Raw genomic sequence first — 25,864 nt, forward strand, 5'->3', positions numbered from 1 at the left:
AATGTGCTTCTCGGTGAAGGGGACTTTGGCTCTTGGGCGTTAACCAGATGGGAGATTGGTTGGTTAGTTAGATTCGTCCCTCCGTCGTCCTGTCCTGGCATGAACGGGGCTGTCAGTGATGTCGGCTGATGGGATGGTGGCTTGATAGGTGACTGGCCAGTTCATGACGGGCCTGGATCGAATCTTGCAATCTAGGAAACAGTGTTTTTTTTCTTTCCCGTTTTGCGTTCTGGTTTAGGCTGCTGGACGTTGGGGTATCGGAATATCTAAGATGTCCATCTATCTATACAATCTATACCGTCTATAGCTACGAAATACACAGAGAATGATATAATCTACAATATTACACAAGTCACATCTTCCCACTGTATCAGAAGGACTCACCTCATCAATCCAAACCCGCCAAGAACTCCGAATAGTATGTCCAGTATGTACAAATCCAAATCTCCCCTCCCCACTCGGCCCTCTCTCCCTGGGCAGTTCCCACCACCCAGCCCACCAACACCCCCACCTCCAAACAAACCACTGGGTCCCGTCCCGGGTCTTACACCCCTAAGCACAAAATCCGACCTACCAGTAACAACGCCAGCTTACAAAATCTAATAGAAGGAACCCAAGGCCCGTCCCGGGACAAGAAACTGTGGAGGCCCAACGCTCTGAAACGTGCGTATCCCACAGCCTCACTTTAGTCCGTTGACTGGGGCGGTCCCTGCCTAATGACTAACGACTAACGTGATCTGATCTTCGCTTCTAGGCTGGAACTCCAGCTCGGGACCTCATGTCGGGCACATGAGCCCGGAAATGCTTAAGCTGCGTAGCTGAGTGAGTGGGAGTTAGGCTTGGGCTCAGAGGGTCCGTCTGGAGGAAGGATTGAGGTTGTGTTTGGTTGGATGGGGTTGGTATTTGAGATTGGAGTTTCCACTTTGGGGGGTGTGTTTGATGAGGATGGGCGGTATGGGGCCTATAGGGCGGTTTTTGGTGATGGGGTTCGTTTGTTGCTTGTAGACCGCTATTGTGTAGGAGGGTTTGTTGCTGACTGTTGTAGGTGCTTTGGAGTTGTGAGGGAGTGAGTCATTTTGAGGATCGTTTTCGGGGTCTTGGGCATATCCCCTAATGAGGACTGTCGTATGGGAGAGATTAAGAGATTGTCGAAGTCTTTCAAAATAAGTTCTCTTTCTCTAGTTACTTTGTCTTTGTCTTTATCCGCCTACAGCTTCCCTCAAAGTCCTGGTCAACGATGAAGAGTCATATCAAATGGCCAGAGAATGTTCACAACGAAGACTCAGAACGATACCGCATCTATTCTCACCTCGAAGGGTACGGCGTTTGCCTTAAAAAAAGGAAACATTAAACCGCAAAGTTTCTGAGGTATGGAAGACCATTCTTCTACGACATTGACGCGCACCACAGGAAATACATGTTGCACCACTCCAGAACTGTTAGGACTGGTTCCCCTAACGTTATGTGCGCTACCTAGTTATATCGGTCCCGTTTATGTCAGAACATACCGTTCTGATATATTTAGTCTTTTGGCTTATTCGATTATCGGGTCCGGGAGCACGTCGTTTACAAGAACACCTAAGAATCCAATATTGGACCTTCGAGCAATATCAAATACCAACAATCCATCGATCCATTCAAAGCCAAATCTTCCCATGTACCTCATAGCCCCCGAATTTCAAAAAGACTAACTGGAACCTCCTTGACGGATCTAGTATATCCAGTGTAGCCACCACAAAAGCAAAACAAGGCAAACGCAAAGGGCATCGAACTATCGCCATCACACAGCAAGCGCATCATCCTTCGACCCGACGATCTCCCGTACATTGTCCCGCATAAGAACACACGACATTACTTCAGTTCACATCAACAAATCAACAAATAGCGCGGGTGGCTCGGCCAGATGTCCTCACGACACACGCGATCAATTCATCCCGCTCATACACTACGAACCAAAACTCAAATCTACCCACCTTCCACCTAAAGCCTAGAACGGCTACACTTGGACCATAACATGGCACGGCACGTTTAGGTTAGCTTAGACAGAGCAAAACCGCCGCAAATAGCATAATCATAATCATACTCTTGATCATTACGACGATCATCTAAGACAAAACCCGCTGACCGGAACAAGCTGCGCGAGTACATGCGAACGGCAAGTCCGAGACGTCATCCGATCACAAGCACCACAGTCTTGCCGGAGGAACTACCGGAACTAGAACGGACTAGGCGAACTAGATAAAAAGTAAACTATTTTGGCCGTGAAACCCGGCACGGGCTTCATCGGTCAGCCGGACTCGAGTGCTGCAGTTTAATCACATCGTAAGTCATTAGGGTATGCGACTGAATTTTGGGGTTTATGATCAGGACTTAGCCGGAGAGTGAATCGTTGGACGAACTGTGTACTTATGCTAAGAAGTATTTTTGTGTTAATTATGAGTGATATCTGTCTGGCATTTCCTAGTTTGCACCTTGAAGTGCGTGACTTCCATATTGATAGGATGCCTACAACTTGTCATAGTGTAAAGGGCCAGGGCTGCTTGCGAGTTGCACTATCCGCCATTCCTATCTAAAACCTATATCCATATGTCTGTATTCCTCAAAGCTAGGTATGGCAATAGATCCGTCGTGGTAGCGGGTCGTAGCCCTGCTTACCGCGTTTGAAACCATAGAGCCACTCTGAAATCTGGTAATATGCACCGGCCTCTGTAACTCGTCCATGTTCTCGTCATTTGCCTCAAATATAAGATTTCCTTCGAAACGGGCCTAAGGTTGGCAAGGGATACCAAGTTCAAGAAAGTATCCCGAGCTTCAGGACTGCATGTGTTTTTACAACCCTGGAGGTCTCCCTGCGTCTAAGTGATGATGCTAACGCAGTCGGGGACAAGCAGCCTACCATGGACTACTATGGACGGATGAACACGATAATCTTATGTACTGCTAGTAATAATATTCCATTTCTCTCTACCTTCCCATTTCTTTCTCTCTGCTGCTCAATTTCTTGAGTTCTTCCGGGGTATCATAGGCTTTTGATAAAAACCATCCAAGGGGAGGGAATAATGAGAAAAAGGGACAAAACAACGCTGTCCAGGCAACTACAACTCGCCCGGAGACTAAGACCTTGTCCGTGGTCGTCGGAGTTGCATCTTAGAACTTGATAAAGTCATGCTGCTGTGCCATCTCGCCACTATCCACTCCTTCAAGGAGCTCTGCAGACACATCATCAAACTCGTCCGAATCAACATCATCCGAGTCGATCGCATCATAATCCTCGTCCTCGCTAGATTGGTCAGACTCATCCTCGTTATCAGCCTCAGCTTTCGCCGCGGCGGCAGCAGCCTTGCGGATCTGGCCAGCACGGTCGACATGGGGAAGTTGGCAACGTTTCTTATGACAGGCACCAGTGTTGGCGTAATCCGGGCACTCGTGCACATGGCGCTCTTCACAGGAAGCACCTTTCTCGCAATATCCGAGAGTCGCGAAGGCGCGGCAAACGGGGGCGCCGGGTGTCACCCGGACGTGCGAGTAGCGGCAATCAGGGTTGGAGCACCGGCCTCTAAGGAAATGCACACAGGAGGGAGAGCGATGGGGTGAGGGCTCATGGGAAAGGTCACAACTCATACCGGCACTGCATTGGCCTGTCTGAAGGAAATCCTTGCAGATGGCTACTTTGCTGGGGTCGTGGATAAATGGGCACGATGGCCCCTTGTAGCATGTACCTAGAAGGGTGAGTATAAGTTAGTATCCACGTGCAGTGGAGGGAAGGCGGAGCAAGGCGCGGTCCATTGGAAAATAAAATACCGGTCGTGGTGAATCTTTTGCAGAGTTCGTTGCGTTTCTTGACTGTGGTTGGATTTCTTCGGTGGCAGTTAGCATAGACTCGAGTGTTTACCGTCTCGACAACGCACATTTTCGAGGCCACAGCTCCAAGACGGTGGAGATTGCCATTTTTGCTCCGGACGAATGTCACACCAGCCACGTTAACTCGCTTGGGTGTGATGTTGGCTGTGTTTGGATCATCTAGAACAGGTAAGCCAGTTCCAGGGAAACACAGGTCATGCAAGGCTTTCATACTTGATACCCGAACCAACTTGCTGCCACCATGTGTAACCTTGAATGGGATGTCATTCACAAGAATCTGGTGAGCAGCCGCTGGTTGCGTGGTCGTCGACACTGTCGCACCGCCTCTGGCAGCCTGCGCGTATCGAAGAACCTTGGACTGTTCCCGCTCGGCGCGTCGTTGCTCCTTGAACTTGCGAGTTTCCTCCATCGCCTTGGCGCGAGCTTGCTTCTCTTTATCGTAGACGGCAGAGTTGATCAGCTGCATATGGCGATCGCGTTTTGCGACCCAGCCGTTGGAAGTTGTCGGTTGACGCGCCTCCCCATCGTTGTCACTGGATGGGCCTGGGGAAGAAGTGTTGCTGTGGACGGAAGCAGGCGTTCCATTGTTGAGAACTAGTGTGCGATTCCGATGAGGCGCTACATGGCGGCCTCTTCCTCTGCCTCGAGAGTAAGGTGCCCATCCTGGGTGAGAGGGGGCGTGACGAGACACGTATTGCGACTGGTGAGATGACGGTTGATAGGGTTGGGTGGTCTGAGTTTTGTGCCTGTTGATTTGACCTGCGACGGTGATGTCAGTGATATTGCCGAGACAAAACTGAGAGCTAAAGCACCTTACCTGCGAGCTGGCCAATCTTGGCCAAAAGATCATCATTCTCTGTCATGGTGAGCTGTTACAGTCAGGGGTAGGTGGTTAGTAGTGGTGTAGAAGAATGAAGGGAAGATGAAACCAGTCTACGAGCTGACTGAGGGTCTATGAGATAGAAGTAGGGGGAATCAAGTGAGCTGATGAGAAATTGGGAGCTGCGAATGACGCCTCGCACTCATAGCCGCCGGTGGCGTATTTGATCACGTGGGTGGATCCACAGTACCATATCGCATCACGTGATATTCTCAAGGTACAACAAGGTCACCGTGGGCGAGGTGGTCTACATTCGATGATATTCCTACGGGGCTTCTCAAAGTAGAACACGATGATTCGGTATATATATCTTCAAATAGACTTTGAATGGCTGAGCTAATTGTTCTTTAACCCACTTTTTCAAAATCTTGAATGCAAGGAGCTGCTCTCTCCTTGTCTGTTAATTGGCTCTATACCTCCAGGCCCAGTAGTCTGATTATGAAAATCCGGGGTAGTCACAAATGTGCATCCATTTCCACGTATTAATCTCGATATCTTTCTAATCTAATACACATTGTGAATAACTTCGCTGGATCTTTTTTGTTAGTCATGATCCGTCACCATGCCCGAGACGGTAGGATCCTCCTCCGAACCCTCATCATAGTCATCCATGTCTGGTGGTTTCTCATCCTTGACATTGTCATAGGACATGGAAGCGTAGTTAGCATGCTGAGCCTCAGGCTTAAGCTCCCATGTCATGGCAAAGTCACCCGCCTTGACCAGGTGGGCAACCATTTCCAGAGTCTCCTTGAGATAGGACTCAGGCTGTTTAAGCTTGGCCTTGAGAGTTTTGAAAGGCCAGTAGCGGAATTCTCTGAAGCACTCGAAAATACGATCCAACAACTCGTTTTGCGGGATACGGATAGACTTGTTCTCTTGGGCCTTGGCCTTGACCGATTTGAGTTGTTGCTGGGAAAGTTGTTAGCAATTGAAGATGCAACCAGCAGCCACGGGCGAAACATACCACAAAGTGACCCTTGTTCGTAGGCAGGAGAATAGCGGCATTGGTGATATCGGGGCTGATATCGTCGATGTATTGAACCTTTTCTTTCGGTTTCATGGCTTCGACGGCTGCTTTTTCGGAAATACGTCGCAATTCTTCATTCTCCACGGGTAAAAGGTTGAACTCCTCGCTCACTTGTCCGACCAGAGCCGTTTGTTCTAAGAATATGTCAACAAAGGCGTCACAATCACACATTCATGGGTATAACACACTTGGAACTGTCTTCCGCACGTAGGGCTCCCATTTTTTGCCTTGCTGCCTCCTCCGCGCGTCACGCTTCATAGCTTCGTACAAGGCTGAGCGCTTCTCTCCAAAGGACGCCAAGCGATTTTCAGCTCCGGGGATATCCTTTTCTGTGAAAACAAAGGTATTTTGGGTCATGTGGGCCGCATTTGTGGACATGGATTGTTTTTGCAGGGTGTAGTCCTTGGGAATGTCCTCATTACCCTCTCGTTTGTGGAGTCGCAAGCTGACCTGTGTATCAACAAGAAGTGTGAGAACTCATGAGCTGGAAAAAGCGATCGACATAAGACGTACCCGCTTGAGATCCCCTGGTTCACCTTCTATCCTTATTGTTCCAATCTCAATCTCCTCGTCATCGTCCGCATTCTCATCGATTGTCGCCCAATGGTCCCACAGCTGCTGTGGCAGTCGTGAGAGCCATACATTCTGTGCTGAGGCCGAGAAGTCTAGATCTCCCGCATCTTCGTAGATATCTTCATCTTCTAGGTCTGCAAGAATAGCCTCCTTGCTATCAGGATCGGGCTTGATGTACATAGCATCCGGGTCTGGCTTGACCTGGGCCATTATGGTGGTCGGTGGGAGCAAGCGCAGTCGTATTTGAGATGTAAAAAGAAAGGAATCGAGTTGGTGATCACACAGCGAACGAGTTGGGATATGCGACGAGAAGAGAGCGTGGATGAGAGGAGCAAGAGGGAGAAGGGCGAAGTTGGAGTTGCGCCACAAAGCGGGCAGAGAGCTACCAGATTGGAATCAACTGGCCAGCTGGACTGGGCAGGCGGTGAACAGAAGAGCCGCACTTTCACTTTGTTCTGAAACTTTGATGACTTCATCCGAGTTGTGTTTCTTTCATCCAGCAGGAAGAGTCCTTCATTGAGATAGTTAACAGGGCATACTGACAAAAGAGAAGCTCTCGAAGCTCATTATGTATTTACATTATTTGGCTTATGGGTTTGTTGTGTTTAACTTCGGTAATCATATCATGTATGTAATCAAGCACACTTGCATTCAGATGGTACAACAAAATCGAATCAGACACTAAGAAAAATACAAGCTCCTATAAGCTTGTTTTGATTCCGATCACAGGTAGGGTTCTGCTTCAAACTGAATGCTGCACCCTGCTATGGTCGCGCCGCAGTGTTAATGCTGAATGCCTTCTCCGCCTTTGCTTATCGATAAGCCGGTAATCCACTCTCCATCTACCTCCATCTCCAACCCACAACATTCTCCAACTGCCAGCTTCACTACCAGGTCTGAGTTCCGTCATACAGTGGCCACTTCTCTTCGTGGTCGAGATACACCATTCATTCACTGATCATGGCGTCTCAAAAATTTGCTGCTGCTCTAGCGTCCATCGAATCCATCACCCACCAGCCCACCAAGCTCGAACAATACAACAACCTCCTCAACGATATCGTCTCTCGCTCGTCCGGCGATGAGCTCGCCCAAGATATTGTCTACTACCTGGACTCCATCCTAAATGAAGATATAAGCATTGCATCAGCTCGTCCCCTGCTCGATTCCTTCATCGCCGCCCTGCAAAACTTCGATCCCGAAGTCAAGATTAAGACCGGACAACACGCTGTCACACTGCTTCAGTCGCGCGCTACATCAGTAGAGGAACAAGATTCACAGATTCGCGAGATACTTGCAGCAGCATATGAGTCACAAGAAGAATACAGCGCTGCGGCACGGGCGCTTTCGGGCATCAACATTGACAGTTCCCAGCGACTGGTCTCCGATGCGGCCAAGGCGCGACTGTGGATTCGCATCGTGCGATACTACCTGGAGGACGACGATACCACAAACGCAGAAGGGTTCTTGAACCGTATCAAGAACTTACCCAGCAAGCTGGAAGACCACGACTCAAAGTTGTATTTCCAGTTGTCGCAAGCCCGGATTCTCGATGCTCGCCGGCGATTCCTAGACGCCGCACAGGAATACTTTAATGTCAGCCTGGCCCCTGGCGTCGATGAAGGCGACCGACTCGCAGCGCTTTCTGCTGCCATTCGTTGCGCAGTTCTGGCACCAGCCGGCCCCCAGCGTTCACGCTCCCTCTCCCGTCTGTACAAAGATGACCGTGCCTCATCAGTGGATGAGTTCTCAATTTTGAAAAAGATGTTCCTGGACCGCCTTCTCAATGCTGACGAGGTCGCCGCGTTCTCTAAGAAGCTTGCCCCTCACCAACTTGCTGTGACCGCTGACGGCACGACCGTTCTCGACAAGGCGGTCATCGAACACAACCTCGTTGCTGCTAGCAAGCTCTACGAAAACATCAATGTCGACGCCCTTGGCGAGATTCTGGGACTCACGTCATCAGGTGATCTTTCCGCCGGAGAAAAGGCAGAGGCCTATGCCGCGCGAATGGTAGAACAGGGTCGTCTTCGTGGTCGAATCGACCAAATCGATGGGGTCATCTCCTTTGATTCGGACCTCGCGGCGGGATCTGGTGCAAATGGGTCGAGTCTGCGCCAATGGGATCAGGGAGTACAGGAGCTTGCTGAGGATGTTGAACGTGTTGCAACCAGCATTGCTGATCAGTTCCCTGTGAGTAACACCCAGGTATCTATGGACAATCATGTCCATGCTGACCTTCTACTCAGGAATTTGCTACTAGCCAGATGGTGCATTGATAGACCAGATAACTTTGACGAAATGCTACGAATTGATGCCAAATTACACCCCTATGAACATTCTGTAGTAGTCCACGGATTGATTGAGATATCTTATCTATTTGCTCCTGGCATTCAAGTGGCAGTCCGAGGCAGTCTGATTGGCCGCTGACAGTATCTCGATTGGACAGTTCCATACCATAATCTCGTTGTGTGTGCAGCTTTCCGAATTAAGGATATTCTACCAGATACCGCGCATATTTAGGGCGCCTCTCCTGGAACCCTCACATATCCGCCCAACCCAAAGAGTCCGACGGCACGACAATTGACGAGCTAAATAATGTTCGGCTTCCGAACGCGCTCCACGTAGTCCCGACTCGGCTTGGAATATAGACGCACACTCGGTGGTACGGCGACGGCGAATCCAAAAGAAAAAAAGAGACCTTGGAGCAGCTCCGCCAAAGAGTATATAACGTGACTGCCCACACCATGTGACACCTGTTGTATATTGCAATCACAGCCCGGATGTCCAGGGGACTTTCGTGTTTCGACACGCAAGAATCCGAGCCAGGTAACGAAGCGGCCTTCATCATAAGTTAGTACGCAGCCAACAGCTTCCATTGTGGATGCGTCAGAGTAGGTCCAGACACTATCTATATAGGCCTGTAGATAGGTTGACCGGAAAATATAGAGGCATTGAAATGAGAAAGTAGGAAGGATCTGGCAAGGTTGGAGCGGCCTATAGAGGTCAGAGGGACGGGAGAGGCAAACACAGGCATATGGCTGAGTACTACAAACAGTGAAAGTTTCCAGCCGGAAATGAGAAGCTACAGCAGGTACCAGTCACTTAGGTCTCTCATTTATGAATTTTTAACATCATAGTAAAAGTCACGTATAGGATTGCATGGTTTTCAACAGGCCATTGAGAAAAGTCATTCGACAACAGTATATTCTCCAGAGGCGTTTCCAGCGCTAAAAACAGACAGTGACCAAATACGTTCGGTAAAAATTAGGTTGTATATGATACATATATCCAAATCCTGCCCCGTCAATGGGGCCGCAGCATATCAACCAGCTAAGCCTCGATCTCATCCGCCCCTTTCGCGGCCACACCCATAGCCTCGGCATCAGTCTTGTAGGTCTTGAACTTTCTCGCCGGCACTTTCCTCATGAACATCTCATCAAGCTCGGCATACGTCCTGCCGGTAGTCTCAGGCTGGAAGAACCAGAGATAAACAAGGCAAATTACACAAAGTCCGCCAAAGATGAAGGAAACCTTGGCACCAAGGTTCGCCTCATCCGGGTTGAAAAGATAAGGCAGGACAAACGACCACATAGTGTACAAAGCATTTTGCAGCGCCAGACCGATGGCAATAGTCTTGATACGCAGTCTGGAGGTAGACACTTCAGCCAGGATAGTATACCCAGCTGCACCGATAGTCATGTTATACCACCAGCAGTAGATAAGAATCAAAGCGACGGTACCCTTGATAGCACCCGGGGCATTGGGGTTACCAGTTTGGGATCCGACAACGGCCAGACCACCCGTCAGCATCAGGATCGCAGTGAGGATAGCAAGACCGTAGAACATGAGGTTGCGACGGCCGACGCGGTCAATGACAAAGTATGACATGACGTTACCGACAAGCGAGGCAATCTGCTGCACAATCTGGAGCCGGAAACTCATCGCGGTACTATATCCAGCCAGCTGCATATAATATGTAGAGTAACCAGCCGCAAAGACGACGCCGGAGAAGGCCTGGATACTCAGCGGCAGGATGGAGATGATGGTACGACGGAGATTAGATCGGCGGAAACACTCCAGATAAGTGGCACCCTCTGTTTCGTGGCGGACTTCCTCGAGGGTGGTTTTAATCAGGGCAAATTTCTTGGTGGTCTCGCTTTCGCTGTAGCCCAGCTTGCGGAGGGAGGTGCGGGCCTTGTCTTCGTGTCCCTTGGAGATGAGCCACCAGGGGGACTCGGGCATGAACATGATGCCGGCGAGAGCGATAGCTGCGAAACCGTACTGGGCGCAGAAGACGGCGCGGTAGGCCCAGCGGTTGGAATAGGTTCCGGTCGAGTTGGTGATGAGGGCGACCACGAGAGGACCAATGACATAGGCGAGGGCCGTCAAGCAAGTCAGGGTACCGCGAAGAGCGAGGGGAGTGATCTATAACGACGAGTCAGTGATGAGAGACCGAAAATTGAGCAATGGATGCAGGGATACATACCTCGCCGACATAGGTAACAGGCACCGAAGCCAAAGCACCCACGGCAAAGCCATTGAGAAACTTGCCGCCAAAGAACATCTCATTAGTAGTCGCGACAAACTCCAGCGTGACAGCTGCAAAACTGATCAACAGCGCAATGAGAATAGTAAACTTGCGCCCAATGGCATCAGCAATCTGACCCGAGCAGAGAGCGCCAATGACAGCGGAAGCGACAGGAGCACCGCTGAAAGCAGACTGCCATTTCGCCTCAAGCACCCAGCTCCCGTCATAGTAATGGCCGAAGTCCTTGCGGAACTCCGGGATACCGGTGACATTGCCGGACGCCTGGTTCTCGAAACTGACGAGCAGAATACACCAGACGGCGTAGGCGCACCAGAAGAAGGTCCAGGGATACTTCTTCAGACTCTGCCATTTATTCAATTCATGGTCTTCCTGGTTGGCGATATGGCCGAGCTGCTGGTTCTCCGCGTCCTCAACGAAGTCGGCACTGGGCTTTTCCATTGTGCAGTCGACAGAGGGGATATAGATATATCAAAGATGTAATCAAAAGAAGTAGAAAGGGGAGTCAAGATGATCGAGTAACACACAACCAGTGGAGCAAGAGATCGTCGAAGCAGACAAGGGGAAGCTCTTTATGTATGCACCCACTCCCCAGTGTCCTGTCTCAAGATGGCATCTATTACCCCGGAGGTAGAAATGGGACCATCACCAGATTCGACCGTGCCACGCCAACCCATATGGCAGCAATTATTTTTTTCCCTCACTCTCCTCTGCCGGGAAAAAGACGGGGCAGTCTGATTGGAATGAGAGAAAGGAAAGAAAATGCGGAGGTGCCCAAAAAAAAAAAAGATCCCAGCGCCCCGGAAAAGCTAAAACTGCCAAACGCTAAACGTGCCGAGTTCGGGGGTGGAGGGTAAAAGAGACAGGGCCTAGAAAGGCGAGAGACCATGAGAAAGGCCAAAAAAAAAAAGAGAAACTTCAGCCATTAGCCAGTGGTGCCGCGTAAACCTTGGGATTGGTCGTGGCAGTCGCTTCCGTTTCTCCGTTTTCTCCGTCTTTTTTCGGTGGTCGTTCGCGGCCCGATCTTTGGCATTCTTTTCGGGATGAGTCAGTAACTCACCTCGGTGAGTCGTGTCGAGAATAATATGGCCTCTGAGATAGATGGACTGGCGAAGATTGACAGTGTGATCTATCTAGGTTCGGTATACCACTACTATGCATTCTGTCAAGTGCCGATCCTCCTCTCCGCAATGCATGCTGATGAAATCCGGGGTTAGCTCATCTGGGGGGTTGTCAACTTAGTCATTTGTGCGTCAGCCAGTTAACTACAATAGGTACGACCCTTGAACTAGGCAAGTCATACAGGTGATCACGACTACGGGGCCAGGGTGCGCCCGGGGGGCAATCAGCCGAAGTTCTGCCGTTAAAGAGGAAATGGGAACCCCTCCGTTGCCTCGACCTTTTTCCGGGATGTGGCTGAATGTGCGTATCGTATCTGGGAATCACGCGTTTAGAAGAGGAGCTTTGGAGGATTAGGCAACTTTAACCACTTTGGGGGCGCTTAACCCTCATCTTGGTTTCTGGACATGAAGAACAAAGAGCAAGATCATGCTGGGTCTATGTTGAGATTGATGAAGAGAAGAGCGTTCTGCTAAAAGACCGGATACCGTTTGCGGTTCTTGACGATCAGTCAGGCAGGTCAATTAGTGTCTGCAATACATTTTTGACTACCATACCCAACCAGGCGGCTACGACTTCTGGTTTAGTGTGAACCGACTCGTGTCCGGCATACCTACTCCAGCGGATCAAGTATAGACTGTACAGTAGTCCAAGCCGGCGGCTACCTATGCTCTTCTCTGCTAGCATTGTATCCACATCTCCACGTGCGGTGGAGATGGCCAGGTGGAGCGTCACGGCAAATCGGTCCGATCTCCGGCAAAATGTTGGTTTCTGTGTATTCCGATCATGATATTCATGCTATCTTCTGATTAACGGTAGCAGTGTCTCATGACTCGAGCTGGAGAAAACTCGGGGTCAAATGGGTGTGCGGGGCCAAGTGCTTCATCCATCGGCATCGATTGACCCGAACCCACGAGCATCCCCCAACGGGATCAAATCATCGAGGACAGTTCACAGCTTCACTAATCCTAATCCTTCAGTTTCGCTCAATTGAGAATTTAGCTATCCTAGTTATCTTCATACATTGTCATAAATCGCCATGTCTTCACAACCATCTGTCACATCTCTATCCTTTGAGCAGCATGCCTCTGGACTCGGCATTGGAGTCTCCAAACCCCGCATCTCCTGGAAATTTGCGGCAACCAACCACACAATCCCCAACTGGGAGCAGACAGCATACACCCTCGAAATTTCTCGCGAGTCCAAATCCCCAGAATCCTACCATGTCCAGTCCTCTGAATCTGTCCTCGTCCCCTGGCCAAGTCAGCCCCTCCAGTCTCGCGAAACCGCCCAAGTTCGCGTTCGCGCACACAGCGGCACAAATGCAGAGCCAACAGAATGGTCCGAATGGACGACTGTCGAGTGCGGCCTATTAAACAGAGAAGACTGGACTGCAAAGGCAATTACAAGGCCGGTCAAGCAAGCTGAGGGTCCGCTGCGGCCTCTCCGTTTCAGAAAGACATTCACCCTATCCGCGACAGCTGTGAATCATGCCCGCCTCTATATTACCAGCCTCGGTGTGTTCCAAGCCTACATCAACGGTGTTCCCGTGGGTAATCATTGCATGGCACCCGGTTGGACTAGCTACAAGCACCGATTGAACTATGAAATCTTCGACGTTTCATCCCTGCTCAATGCAAACGGCTCAAATGCCATCGCAGTGGAGGTTGCAGAGGGTTGGTATGCCACTAGACTCGGATTCCTCGGTGGTCGGAGGTTCCTCTACGGTGATGAGATGGCGTTACTTGCCCAGTTGGAGATTGGCTCAGGCGTGGAGAAGCAGACTATCGTGACGGATTCTTCTTGGAAGTGTCATGAGTCAGCCCTGATTACCAGTGAGATCTATGATGGCGAGGTATATGATGCCCGGGAAGAGCAAGAAGGCTGGACAAACGGCTCCTTCACTGCAGAGTCCTCCTGGAACGCAGTGCGCGAGACCGAATTCCCTCAAACAGAGCTCGTCTCGCCCAATGCGCCGCCCGTTCGAGTCACCGAGGCCGTCAAACCAGTCGAGATCATCAAGACACCGACTGGGAAGACGATTGTCGACTTTGGTCAAAACCTTGTGGGACGTATCCGCATCCCATCACTCGTCAAACCTGCCAACCACATCGTGAGTCTCATCCACGCCGAAGTTCTCGAAGACCAAGAACTGGGGACTCGCCCTCTCCGTATAGCCAAGTGCACCGACACAATCACCTCTGCCGGCAACGAAATCCGCAACTGGGCACCACGCTTTACATTCCATGGCTTCCGCTACGTCCAAATCAACGGATGGAGTCCCGAGGATACCGCGAACCCTCTCACCCTCGACAGTCTCACGGCCGAGGTCATGCACACGGATCTCAAACGCACCGGCTGGTTCAACTGCTCGCACCCAATGATTAACAAGCTCCACGAGAACGCAACTTGGAGCATGCGCGGTAACTTCCTCTCTCTCCCAACGGACTGTCCTCAGCGTGACGAGCGCCTCGGCTGGACAGGCGATATCCAAGTCTTCGCCCCATCAGCCAGCTTCCTCTACAACACAGCCGGCATGCTAGGTGACTGGCTCAAAGATCTTGCAGCCGAGCAGCTCGCCTCGCCAAATGCCATCCCGCCCTTCGTCATCCCAAACGTCATCTCCGAAAAGCTCTGGCCCGTCTTCCCCCAAGCTATCTGGGACGACGTCACCGTCTTGCTACCCTGGACTTTATACCAGAACTACGGAGACTCCGACATCCTTCGCCGTCAATACCCCAGCATGACAGCCTGGATCGACCGCGGCATCCAGCGCGGACCAGACCGACTCTGGGACGACACACTCTTCCAACTAGGCGACTGGCTCGATCCAACCGCACCACCAGATCAACCAGGCAACGCCCGCACAGACGGGACCCTTGTCGCAGACGCCTACCTCGTCCACGTCACACAAACACTCTCCAGCATCGCAACCATCCTAAACAAAACCGCCGACGCAACCCGCTACGAAGCAGACTACCTCTCCCTCAAAGCGCGCTTCCAAGCAAAATACATCTCCCCAGAAGGCTACCTGGTCGGCGACACCCAAACAGCCCTAAGTCTCGCCCTAGTCTTCGATCTCCTCGACACCCCATCACAAATCGCCAACGCCGGCGCCCGTCTAGCCCGGCTAGTCCGCCGCACCCAATTCCAAGTCTCAACCGGCTTTGCTGGAACGCCGATTATCACGCACGCCCTAACAAAAGCCGGCCACGTGCAACTCGCATACCGCATGGTGCAAGAGAAAACGTGTCCGTCGTGGATGTACCCGATCACCATGGGCGCAACAACGATCTGGGAACGATGGGATAGCATGCGTCCCGACGGGAGTGTGAATCCGGGCGAAATGACGAGCTTCAATCACTATGCGCTTGGCTCGATCATTAACTGGTTACATAAGAGCGTTGCGGGCGTGAGTCCGCTGGATCCCGGGTGGAGGCGGGTTTTGGTGAACCCCGTGCCTGGGGGCACGGTTAGTCGCGCGGAGGTTATTTATGAGACTGTTTATGGGAGGTTGGAGTGTCGGTGGAAGGTGGAGGGGGGCAGGTTTGAGATGGAGGTTGTTGTTCCGCCGAATTCGTGGGCGAGGGTTGTTGTGCCTGGTGATGGTTATGAAGAGGGACGGTGGGTGGGTTCTGGGAGGTATACGTTTGAGTCGAGGTTTGATAGTCAGGTTGGATGGCCGCCGAAGGCCTTGGGGCCGCCTATGTTTCAGTTGGAAGACACTTTTGTTTAGGGGCGCATAAATCTCCGTACCTATATCTTGATTCAGATAGATTACTTTTTAAAAGTGCGAATTTGAAGTGGGAGAGGGTGGTTGATGTTCAATAATTAATTGCTTTCCATTGTATGCTTGTGAGAGGTTTACTGGAATCATCATTGAGGAGCTAAGATGTCCAACCTCAATTGACGAGATATTAACGGAAGCTCATGGAAGAGGGACCTTCCGAAAGGTTGCCAGGGCATCTATTTGTTTCTTTACATGGGTCCACTGCTCACTCGAGGGTGCTGTATTAACTACATCCAATAAATCAAGTAGAATTAAAAGACGTGTGCCTTGGATCATGGTTCGCAGAGCGCCAACAAAAAACCAACATCCCGACCAGCACCAAGAGGTGAGGACGTCCTCACTAATAAATAAAATGAAATCATCACGTCGTATCAAATTCCACTACCAAGAGCCTTCACTGATGCGAAATACGTGCAGTCTCAGACGTAGCAGAGTCATTCTCCGGTGTAATCGCAATATCAGTCTGAACCTTGATATTCAACGGATGCAACTCATCACCCAAAAATCGACCCATTCCCGTCCGGTCAATCTGTGACCCATGTATCCCAGCTTCCATCTTGACATACTCCAGATCCGGCGAGCGCGGACTAGACTTGGACAAGAAATTCGAGTTACTGATATCAGAATTGATATAGTAAGGGCGATCGCTCCGATTAGACCGATTCTTCAACTTGAGCGCCGGGAACAGACCGCGGATTATCGGGAGACAGGAGCATATCAAGCCGACAGAGGGCTCAACGTGTGTCCAGAGGGTTGCCTGGTAGACCGTATAAGTGGCATCAGCGGGGCTAATCCAGAACAGCACGACGATGCGGTATATGCTAGCGAAGCACACGAAAAAGCCCAGTGCGAACACGCCGTTCAACGCGAGCTTATCTTGCCATGCACGATGGAGATTCCAGATCATAGGGACTGGCAGGATGAGGATGACAAAGTCCATGAAGACATTGAAGGCTTGGTTGACGATGAAGAAGAGGTTTGCGTCGAAGCAGTGGCCCTCGACGCTGTGGTCCCAGTATGCGCGTAGTGGGCGGCATTGGCCTGCACAAGCGAGGAAGATGCCTGTTCCCCATGCGCCGATGAGGCAGTTTAGGCCGAAGGTGAAGGTTTGGAAGTGGGGGGGTTGTGAAGACGCGGCGGTAGAAGCAGATGATGGAGATTTTGATGGCAGGGCAGAGGAGGAAGTAGGTGAATTGGTTTGCGAGAAAGATCTACACACGTTAGTGACCATTCTTCAAACAATTATAATAGTTGCTGAGCATACCTTCCAGTAGTTTATGAGAGTATCTGCATCGAGATCTTTGATGTGGGCCCCATTGCCTCCGATCGAACACCCTGTTGAATATCAGTCAGCGTGGATAAAAACCACACTCCGTTGAGCAACTCACATAACCCCAATTCAATGAGCATGGCAATCATCAACACCATTGACAAGACACTTAGATAGTCGTCGACGCCAAATCCAACCCTCCTTTGCAAACGAGCGACCACTCTGAGTACGACCGAGATAAAACACAGCGCCACCAAGACGGTGACGATCTCGATCATCTGCCAGCCTCGTGCACTCGGTGCCATAATTGTATGCACCAATGGCTCTGAAATAAGACAAGAAGAATGAGAGACAAGATGCAAAGCAAAGAGGAGGGTGCGAATCACACGAGAAAGAACGAAACTCCTGCGGAGGGAAATCTACCACAGGTGTCCTCTACCCTGGCTATGTACCAGCGCAGCCTACACGCATAACAGCCTGACACTCTTCGGTACCTTCCATTCCGGGCCAATATTAAACAGCGCACTCCTCCACCAACCGTCGATCATTAACAGCAAGTAGCCTTTCAACTGTAAACTCCGGGATGCGCGTCTCGCGTAGCGAGGGACCTACATAGCAGTGGAGGCCACTATCGTTCCCATTTTCTGGTCATCCGATGGAGCTAGGCGAATAACATGCTAGCACGGCGCTGGAACAGATGGGCCGGCACTCGGAGAGCAACGACATTGCTGGCTGGATGTGGAGTCCTCTGTCAGATGGGGCGATATGTTCTGGTTCAGTTGTACTAGTGCTGCACATCTTGACTGGGAAGGGAAGGCTGCCGCGGTGATTATTTATGACAAATTTCTTCTGTATTGGGGACTCGAGGGACCCTGAGGTGGAAAGTGGTGGGACGGTGTTTTCGTGGTTCCAGTGGTTATAGTGGGTGGGTTCTGCAGGCTGGATCGGGAAGGATGGGGCTGTGATCGCCGTCTGATAGGGAAGGTGCGGTAGATGGGCGACAGACAGTATGCTTTACTGAAAATTGAGACGAGTTATAAGGTTTATATGGAAGCTAATATTTCTGTATTTGAGGAGGCCTTGTCATCAGCAATGGCAGGTTGCACGAGAGGCTGCTATAGTTCGGGAGGTCTGCACGATTCATGCAACGATCCGCAGATCCAATTCAGACTCTTCTATATGGAGCACATCCACATGTTTGATGCGACTTATTCGTGGATGTAAACCACGTTCCATCATCTCCCAGATCAGAATCATCCACACTCGATCCGCAAAGTGACAGGTCAACCGTGCAGATCATGCGTCAATAGTTTCCTTTTCGGCCGTAGTACTGAGCCAGACTCTGGCTAAGCGCAAGGGATATAGTAATACCATCGAACTCTATAGCCAACTTATCACGTATATGATGCAAGGTAGACAATGATTGACAGGGGATTGACAGGGGATTCTGGATTTCGGCTGCACGGAAGCTTCTGCAGGGTCCAAAATAGAACCCTGGCTGGGGTCCGAGACCGTACCTAATTCGAACCTGAAGTATATCTTCAATACGTCAAGTTCGAAATATCTTCCATAAACCTAGCCGGGCAATTTGTGTCATTTTCAATCATCATCCATTGTGAAGAAAATCGATCACCTTCCGAGGCTCCCCCCCGAATTTCAGAACTGTGGAGCCCGACGCGTCAGGGGTTTTGCTCTGTATCTGCTGGGGTGAACTATTGGCAGTCTTTCCCAGAAAATCCTGTTGTCCCTTCATAGTCTGTACGTACTGTAACTCCAGCATTGATTTGTATAGTTATTCAACTGCAAGTCATTACTCACTTCATGATGATCATAGCCTGTGACCCTGCCCCCGACGCCATCCACTCTAGGTTAAATTCTGACGTCCCGCGTGGGCCGGCTGTCGCGCGGGCCTTTCAGCCACAGCGGGGGGTGACATTGAGGACAGCAGGCAGCATGAACTAGTACATAGGAGCATATTACACATGTAAGTGTGAATTGGATTGTTTCCATGGAATCATCGAGGACCTTGCGGTGGACGAGGAGCAAATAGTTTGTGGATTGTCGGAGTGCAAAGTGGGTATGAATTAAGTGCTGATTTCAACAGTTGGGAAGGGATCTTCGTACAATCCATTCACAGCGGATCTCCAGCGGAGCACCGAGTACAACTGTACGGAGACAGTAGTAGCCATTCCTATCGGAGGAAGGTAAATGGCGGGGCTAAACATCTCGACTCCGTCGCAGAGATACAGTACGGAAGTCCATACTCAATTCCCCTCAATAACCTTAACAATCCTCCTCCTACGCCTTCACCACTAACTACAACTCTCTGCTCTCCTACACAATCACCCAACTTCCAATTCCAACCTATCTCAACCCTCCAGTTCTCCTACCAACCACCAAAATGATCAACTCCCTCCTCACAGTCCCCCTCCTCATAAACGGCCAAGAAGAATACACCAACACCACCTTCCCCGTAACAAGCCCCTACACTAACACCCCCTGCTGGACCGCCTCATCCGCAACCCCCTCCGACGCCCTCCGCGCCGTCGCAGCCGCAGACGCCGCCTTCCCAGCCTGGTCGCAAACCAAACCTACCGCGCGACGCGACATCCTCCTCAAAGCCGCCGATCTGCTAGAAGAGCGGCTGGAGGAGAATGCGTTGTACATGCGCACGGAGATGGGCGCAGACAAGGGGGCGTCGGCGGGGTTTGTAGTGCCGTTGGCGATTCGCATGTTGAGGGATGTTGCGGGGCGGATTACTTCGATTTGTGGGAGTGTGCCGGTGTTGGAGGGGGAGGGGCAGAGTGCGATTGTGTTTAAGGAGGCGATGGGGGTTGTTTTGGGGATTGTGCCGTGGTATGTATAGGACTGACTACTGGGGTAGTAGTCTGTTTTTATGATAGCTACTATTTTATCTACCTCTGCGCACGCCGTGCATCACCATACTCTGTATACTGACCAGCAACCAGGAACGCGCCATATGTGTTCGGCATACGATCAGCTGCCTGTGCCCTGGCAGCGGGAAACACGACCATCCTCAAATCCTCCGAGCTTACCCCGCGTTGCTACTGGGCTATTGGCCGTGCCTTTGAAGACGCCGGGTTACCAGCGGGTTGTCTAAATGTCCTACACTGCCGACCAGAGGACGCGCCCGAGGTCGTCAACGCGATGATCGAGCACCCGGCTGTGCGCAAGATCAATTTCACCGGGAGCACAGCTGTGGGCCGGAAGATTGCGCGGGTCTGTGGGCAGAACTTGAAGCCCTGTCTGATGGAGCTGGGTGGAAAGAATAGCTCGATTGTATGCGCGGATGCGAATTTGGACGTCGCAGTGCAGGGAGTGTTGGCTGGTGCTTTCTTAAATGTGAGTTTACACACCCATGGGATCCTGATCGTCAGTGGTGTTGTCAAGACAAGATCTAATCTGTTGAATCGCATGTTATCATTATCAGTCCGGCCAAATCTGCATGGCAACAGACCGCATCCTGGTCCACTCGTCCATCGCAACCCAATTCATCACAGCACTCAAAACTGCCCTCGCTGCCGGCGCCTCAACATCGTCTCTCCCACCCACGCTCGTCAACACAGCCTCCAAAACCCGCGTGCAAGCGCTCATCTCCAACGCCCTCGATGCGGGTGCCCATTTCATCTCCGGCGCGGCAGATGTCCCGCTCTCCGCAGATGCGGGCGTGCGCATGGCCCCCGCCATCCTGGGCGGCGTCACCGAGGATATGGCCCTGTGGCAGGAAGAAGCGTTTGCCTCCGTGGCGGCGTTTATGGAATTCGAGAGTGAGGAGGAGGCGGTGCGGATGGCGAATAGTAGTGGGTATGGGTTGTCGGCGAGTGTGTTTACGGACGATTTGAGAAGGGGACTTGCGATGGCGAAGAAGATTCAGTCTGGGTGAGTGGGAGAAGCTTGGAGATGGAAATTCTGATATGATTGTGGACTGTGGTTGGCTTGTGTTTTGACTGTTGACGTGCTGACTTGTTCTTTTCTCTAGGGCTGTGCATATTAATAGCATGACGATTCATGATGAGCCAGTGCTGCCGCATGGTGGAGTGAAGAATAGTGGCTGGGGTCGGTTCAATGCGGATGAGGGATTGAATGAGTTCCTGGTGACGAAGAGTGTGACTTGGATGGATTAGTGTATTGTGGAAGGAGCGGTAGCGAGTTCATTTGCATATGTATAGCCTGTTGGTTGAGACTTTGGTTTGAACATATAATGCATATTCAGTCCATCTGAGCTTTGCTTTCCCTCGGAGCCTTGTTCAAATAGGGCTGTCCAACATCATCCGAGTCGCATGTCCAGACCCATCATGCCACTCACGCCGACGAAGCCGAAGGAAACCACAAAGGATCCCGATCCATCATCGAGTACTCCGTAACATCCCACGGTTCACCACCCTCGTACCTTATTTCCCCGATCCCCCTCCAATCCTCAACAATCCTCACCTTCGGCCCTCTTTCCGGCGAGACTCCAACCTCACTGCCCTCGGCCTGCATTACCCCGAGCCACGCTGCTCACCCAACCAACGCGCTCGCCGGGACACACGAACCCGAGTCACTCTTGCGCGTCCAGCAGATAAGCCAGACCTAGCAGCAGCCGGGTGAATGGTGGGGAATTGTGCTGAATTTGTATCTCGCACATTGATCTCCGACCGAGCGAGAGTGTGAATTCCGTCGGCAATTGACCCGAGCTGGATTCGGGCAGAGGCGGTGATGTCATTGGCACTGGGCTAGGCAATTCCGACCCCCGGATTATGTCAGCTTGCTTGGGATTGTTCCGCCAATCACAGACTGGAAATGAGTCAGCGGTCGGGGACTGGGTTTGCCTGTCTGGGAAGAAGATGGGGGTGTGGACGGAGGAAATATGGTCTTGTAGGTTCTATTTCTAGATTCTATTCGAGATTCTATCTTACCAAAAAAAATGGATTCAGATGATAGAGGAATTTTGTGATCTTCAGATGAGTCCCCCTATTTCCCTGCAGGGTTCCTTACTCCGGCTCCGGTTGCATTCTTCGGTCGCGGTCGCGGTCGCGGTCTCGGTCATTTCCTGCGAGTTTTTGGTACTTCCGAGGCTCACAGGACCGCCCGCCGACCGACACTCCCGCGGTTTGCGGAGAGACAGCACGGTCGGAATATTCCTGGAGAGATAGTTACCGAATGAGCTGGAACTGAGCTTTTATGCTCTGTATGCTTTGTGAATTAGCATTGACAATCAGTATTGTTTCTTGTATGGCCTGTTATTCTTACGACCCCTTGGTACTAGATACATTATACACTGCGAAATGTCGTGACGCATGTGCATGTGAAGATGAGCTTCTGATCAGAAGGTCTTACGATCCACGATCTTCCAAATGCATGTGATTGGAATCCATCCTATCGTCGTTCTCCCTCGAACATGAGCTGTCCCCGTCATCATATCCCTTCCCCTTCTTTTCCCCAGGTTTCATAGCGATAGTTGATCAGCTATTCCCACTTGCGCTCCGAACCAGCCGTCCTGTCTCCATTACCAACATTCTCCTCCTGCCCGGATCCACTTTCTCCACGCGTGCCTCGGCCGATAGCACCTCGTCGGCTTCTGAGCTGCTCCCCCGGATCCCCTCTTGCTACTCGACAGTACCCGTCCGAGTCGTATTTTCCATAAAATCACAAGCCCCCCTTCACCTTCTTCCGTTCTTTCTTCTCCTCCCATTCTTCTTTCTCTTCTCGCCCTTGATTTTCCCTCCCCCCCCCTCCCTCCCTTCCTCCCACATATACAGCCCTCACACATTATGGCCGCTCCTCAAGTCATTGTGGTCGGCGGTGGACGTAAGTCGCCTCCCCATTTCCCCCGCATTATTTTTCCCTTCAGAAACTGTGGAACTCCCGACTGACAGCCTTTCCTTAGTGTCCGGCCTGAGCGCCGCTCACACCGTCTACCTGAACGGCGGCAATGTCCTCGTTCTGGACAAGCAGGGTACGTTCAGCATTATCCATCGCAGACACCATACTCTCCACTCATGATGCTAACACTACTCCCATTTTTAAGCTTTCTTCGGTGGCAACTCAACCAAGGCCACCTCCGGCATCAACGGTGCCCTCACTCGCACCCAGGTCGACCTCGGCATTCCCGACAGCGTCAAGGCCTTCTACGAGGATACACTCAAGTCTGCTCGAGACAAGGCCCGCCCTGAACTCATCAAGGTCCTCACCTACAAGTCCGCCGCCGCTGTCGAGTGGCTGCAGGATGTCTTCAACCTCGACCTCACTCTGGTCTCCCGGCTGGGTGGCCACTCCCACCCCCGCACCCACCGTGGCCACGATGCCAAGTTCCCCGGTATGGCCATCACCTACGCTCTCATGCAGCGCCTCGAGGAGATCGCCGAGTCCGAGCCCACCCGTGTTCAGATCATCAAGAAGGCCCACGTTACCGCTGTCAACAAGTCCGGTAACGACGTGACCGGTGTTACCTACACTCTCAACGGTGAGACCAAGACGGCCGACGGTGTCGTCGTTCTGGCCACCGGTGGTTACGCCGCTGACTTCAGCGACACCTCCCTCCTCAAGAAGCACCGTCCCGATACCTACGGTCTGTCCTCCACCAACGGCACCCACGCCACCGGTGACGGTCAGAAGATGCTCATGGAGATTGGTGCCAACGGCATCGACATGGACAAGGTCCAGGTCCACCCCACTGGTCTGGTCGACCCCAAGGACCCCACTGCCAAGTTCAAGTTCCTCGCTGCCGAGGCCCTCCGTGGTGAGGGTGGTCTCCTGCTCAACTCGGACGGCCAGCGCTTCTCCGACGAGCTGGGCCACCGTGACTACGTGTCCGGCCAGATGTGGAAGGAGAAGGAGAAGGGCAAGTGGCCCATCCGCCTGGTGCTGAACAGCAAGGCCTCCAAGGTGCTGGACTTCCACACCCGCCACTACTCTGGCCGTGGTCTTATGAAGAAGATGACCGGCAAGGAGCTCGTTGCCGAGATTGGCTGCGGCGAGGCTGCCCTCAAGAAGACCTTTGATGAGTACAACCTCATTGCCGATGGCAAGAAGAAGGATCCCTGGAACAAGAAGTTCTTCCACAACCTGCCCTTCTCCCTTGACGATGAATTCCACGTCGCTGTCATGGAGCCCGTTCTCCACTTCACCATGGGTGGTATCGAGATCAACGAGCACTCCGAGGTCCTGAACGGCGAGAAGAAGCCCTTCAACGGTCTGTACGCTTGCGGTGAGCTGGCTGGTGGTGTCCACGGCGCCAACCGTCTCGGTGGTTCCTCCCTGCTGGGCTGTGTCGTCTACGGCCGTGTCGCCGGTGACTCTGCCTCGCAGCACCTCTTCAAGAAGCTCATCTCCAACGGCTCCTCGGGTGCCCAGCAGCGTCTCGGCCAAATCTCCCTGCACATTGACCCCTCTACCCCCGGCAAGATCTCTGTTGAGTGGAACGGTGCCGCTGCCGGTGGTAGCCTGCCCTCCGTCACTGCTGCCCCTGGCGCTGCCTCCGCTGCCGCTGCCACCCCCGCTGGCGAGGACACCTCTGCCAAGGCCGACCCCGTGGCCAGTTTCAAGATCCCCGAGAAGGAGTTCTCCATGGAGGAGATTGCCAAGCACAACAAGAAGGACGACCTGTGGATCGTCGTCAAGGGCATCGTCCTGGACGTGACCAACTGGTTGGACGAGCACCCCGGCGGTGCTAACGCTCTGTTCAACTTTATGGGCCGTGATGCTACCGAGGGTACGTTACTATCCCCTAGAACTAAACCCCCCATCCATTTACCCAATGCTAACCCTCCCTCTTTCCTACAGAATTCGCCATGCTCCACGACGACGAGGTCATCCCCAAATACGCCGCCCAAACCGTCATCGGCCGCGTCAAGGGCCAGACCCCCAGCCTGGAGCTGTAAGCGCCTGGCGATAACCCCGCCAGCGGGCATGATCGCGCATGCTCACTCCCCTGTAACGACCTCCTTCTAAATAACATACCCCCGTCCCCTGTCTCGTCCTGTCCTCATTTTATGCTGTCCTGTCCTGCCTTGTCTTGCCTCGTTGTTGCTTGAGTTTGGCTTGCGAGTTTGGTTTGTAAGCCGACTCGATGATGATATATGTGCCCACCCCCTCTTTTGCTGGGGTGTGTGGTTCGGTCTTGTAACATATCATACTACATTTTACCTTTTCTCGGAATACAATTTCTAGACTGGTGGTTCCGCGTTGTCCGTACTTTATTCCTTGTAGCTCAGCTTGTCTGGAGGTATCTCTCAGAGATAGATAAGTCTCACCCCTTCACCCTTGAGTTTTTTGTTGTTCGTATCTACCTTGCTTCTCTATGCACCATTATTCATCCTCCTGGTTTATGTCCACCTAAGAGAGTAGGGCCTTACCCTGTGCTTCTACGGTGATTCCAGTTTGGTCGTTGGCGGCGATTATAGTTACGAGACCTCGGATACCCTGAAACCAGGTGGAATCGGAATCAATAGGGAATATAAGGAAAGGTAAGTGAAGAAGCAGAGCAAGAATAATTAAGGCCTTTATCTATTATATTGCTCTATGCTCTAACGCCAAAAATAGTAGTAATAGACTACAGAGTACGGAGTAGTTGGAATGTGCTGAGCTAGACGCAGACCCACTTCTTCCCCACGGCTTTATTATTAGACTGTAAGTGCTGCTGGGCTATGAACAGCAAAGGCTGGTTATTGGTATTTAACTAAAAGAGGAAAGGTTCACTGCTAAGCAGAGACTCGAATGGTATATGTTGTGTCATTCATCTCATTTTCAATCATTGATAGTGGACATAGAGAGCTATGATATCTCGTAAGGATGAA

The 25,864-nt window shown here is 51.7% G+C and overlaps 8 protein-coding genes across 8 annotated transcripts; 4 read left to right on the forward strand and 4 right to left on the reverse strand.

Moving 5' to 3' along the window:
- Positions 1-3,147: 3,147 nt before the first annotated feature.
- On the reverse strand, positions 3,148-4,724 carry N7458_003810 (CCCH zinc finger protein; the record flags this gene model as incomplete). Its single annotated transcript, XM_056907192.1, has 3 exons — positions 3,148-3,719; positions 3,802-4,620; positions 4,679-4,724. 3 exons carry the CDS (start codon positions 4,722-4,724, stop codon positions 3,148-3,150), a joined length of 1,437 nt encoding a protein of 478 aa, XP_056767919.1.
- Positions 4,725-5,284: 560 nt separating this feature from the next.
- Positions 5,285-6,551, reverse strand: N7458_003811 (transcription factor IIF subunit TFG2; the record flags this gene model as incomplete). The annotated part of the gene is made up of 4 exons (XM_056907193.1): positions 5,285-5,650; positions 5,706-5,902; positions 5,957-6,218; positions 6,282-6,551. 4 exons carry the CDS (start codon positions 6,549-6,551, stop codon positions 5,285-5,287), a joined length of 1,095 nt encoding a protein of 364 aa, XP_056767920.1.
- Positions 6,552-7,301: 750 nt separating this feature from the next.
- N7458_003812 (PCI domain-containing protein) lies at positions 7,302-8,617 on the forward strand (the record flags this gene model as incomplete). The annotated part of the gene is made up of 2 exons (XM_056907194.1): positions 7,302-8,531; positions 8,588-8,617. 2 exons carry the CDS (start codon positions 7,302-7,304, stop codon positions 8,615-8,617), a joined length of 1,260 nt encoding a protein of 419 aa, XP_056767921.1.
- A 1,054-nt stretch (positions 8,618-9,671) lies between these two features.
- On the reverse strand, positions 9,672-11,328 carry N7458_003813 (uncharacterized protein; the record flags this gene model as incomplete). The annotated part of the gene is made up of 2 exons (XM_056907195.1): positions 9,672-10,766; positions 10,828-11,328. 2 exons carry the CDS (start codon positions 11,326-11,328, stop codon positions 9,672-9,674), a joined length of 1,596 nt encoding a protein of 531 aa, XP_056767922.1.
- A 1,717-nt stretch (positions 11,329-13,045) lies between these two features.
- On the forward strand, positions 13,046-15,742 carry N7458_003814 (glycoside hydrolase family 78 protein; the record flags this gene model as incomplete). The annotated part of the gene is made up of 1 exon (XM_056907196.1): positions 13,046-15,742. One exon carries the CDS (start codon positions 13,046-13,048, stop codon positions 15,740-15,742), a length of 2,697 nt encoding a protein of 898 aa, XP_056767923.1.
- A 448-nt stretch (positions 15,743-16,190) lies between these two features.
- N7458_003815 (uncharacterized protein) lies at positions 16,191-17,371 on the reverse strand (the record flags this gene model as incomplete). Its single annotated transcript, XM_056907197.1, has 4 exons — positions 16,191-16,800; positions 16,844-17,007; positions 17,061-17,131; positions 17,185-17,371. The coding sequence occupies 4 exons, from the start codon at positions 17,369-17,371 to the stop codon at positions 16,191-16,193; spliced, it is 1,032 nt and encodes a 343-aa protein (XP_056767924.1).
- A 2,096-nt stretch (positions 17,372-19,467) lies between these two features.
- Positions 19,468-21,211, forward strand: N7458_003816 (aldehyde dehydrogenase; the record flags this gene model as incomplete). The annotated part of the gene is made up of 4 exons (XM_056907198.1): positions 19,468-19,922; positions 20,036-20,429; positions 20,518-20,966; positions 21,067-21,211. The coding sequence occupies 4 exons, from the start codon at positions 19,468-19,470 to the stop codon at positions 21,209-21,211; spliced, it is 1,443 nt and encodes a 480-aa protein (XP_056767925.1).
- Positions 21,212-22,840: 1,629 nt separating this feature from the next.
- On the forward strand, positions 22,841-24,949 carry osm1 (putative fumarate reductase Osm1; the record flags this gene model as incomplete). Its single annotated transcript, XM_056907199.1, has 4 exons — positions 22,841-22,877; positions 22,957-23,025; positions 23,098-24,780; positions 24,852-24,949. 4 exons carry the CDS (start codon positions 22,841-22,843, stop codon positions 24,947-24,949), a joined length of 1,887 nt encoding a protein of 628 aa, XP_056767926.1.
- Between the last annotated feature and the right edge of the window lie 915 nt (positions 24,950-25,864).

This window comes from Penicillium daleae (genome assembly GCF_028827525.1).
Source record: "Penicillium daleae strain IBT 16125 chromosome Unknown utg000004l_segment0_segment0, whole genome shotgun sequence".
Lineage (NCBI taxonomy): Eukaryota > Fungi > Ascomycota > Eurotiomycetes > Eurotiales > Aspergillaceae > Penicillium > Penicillium daleae.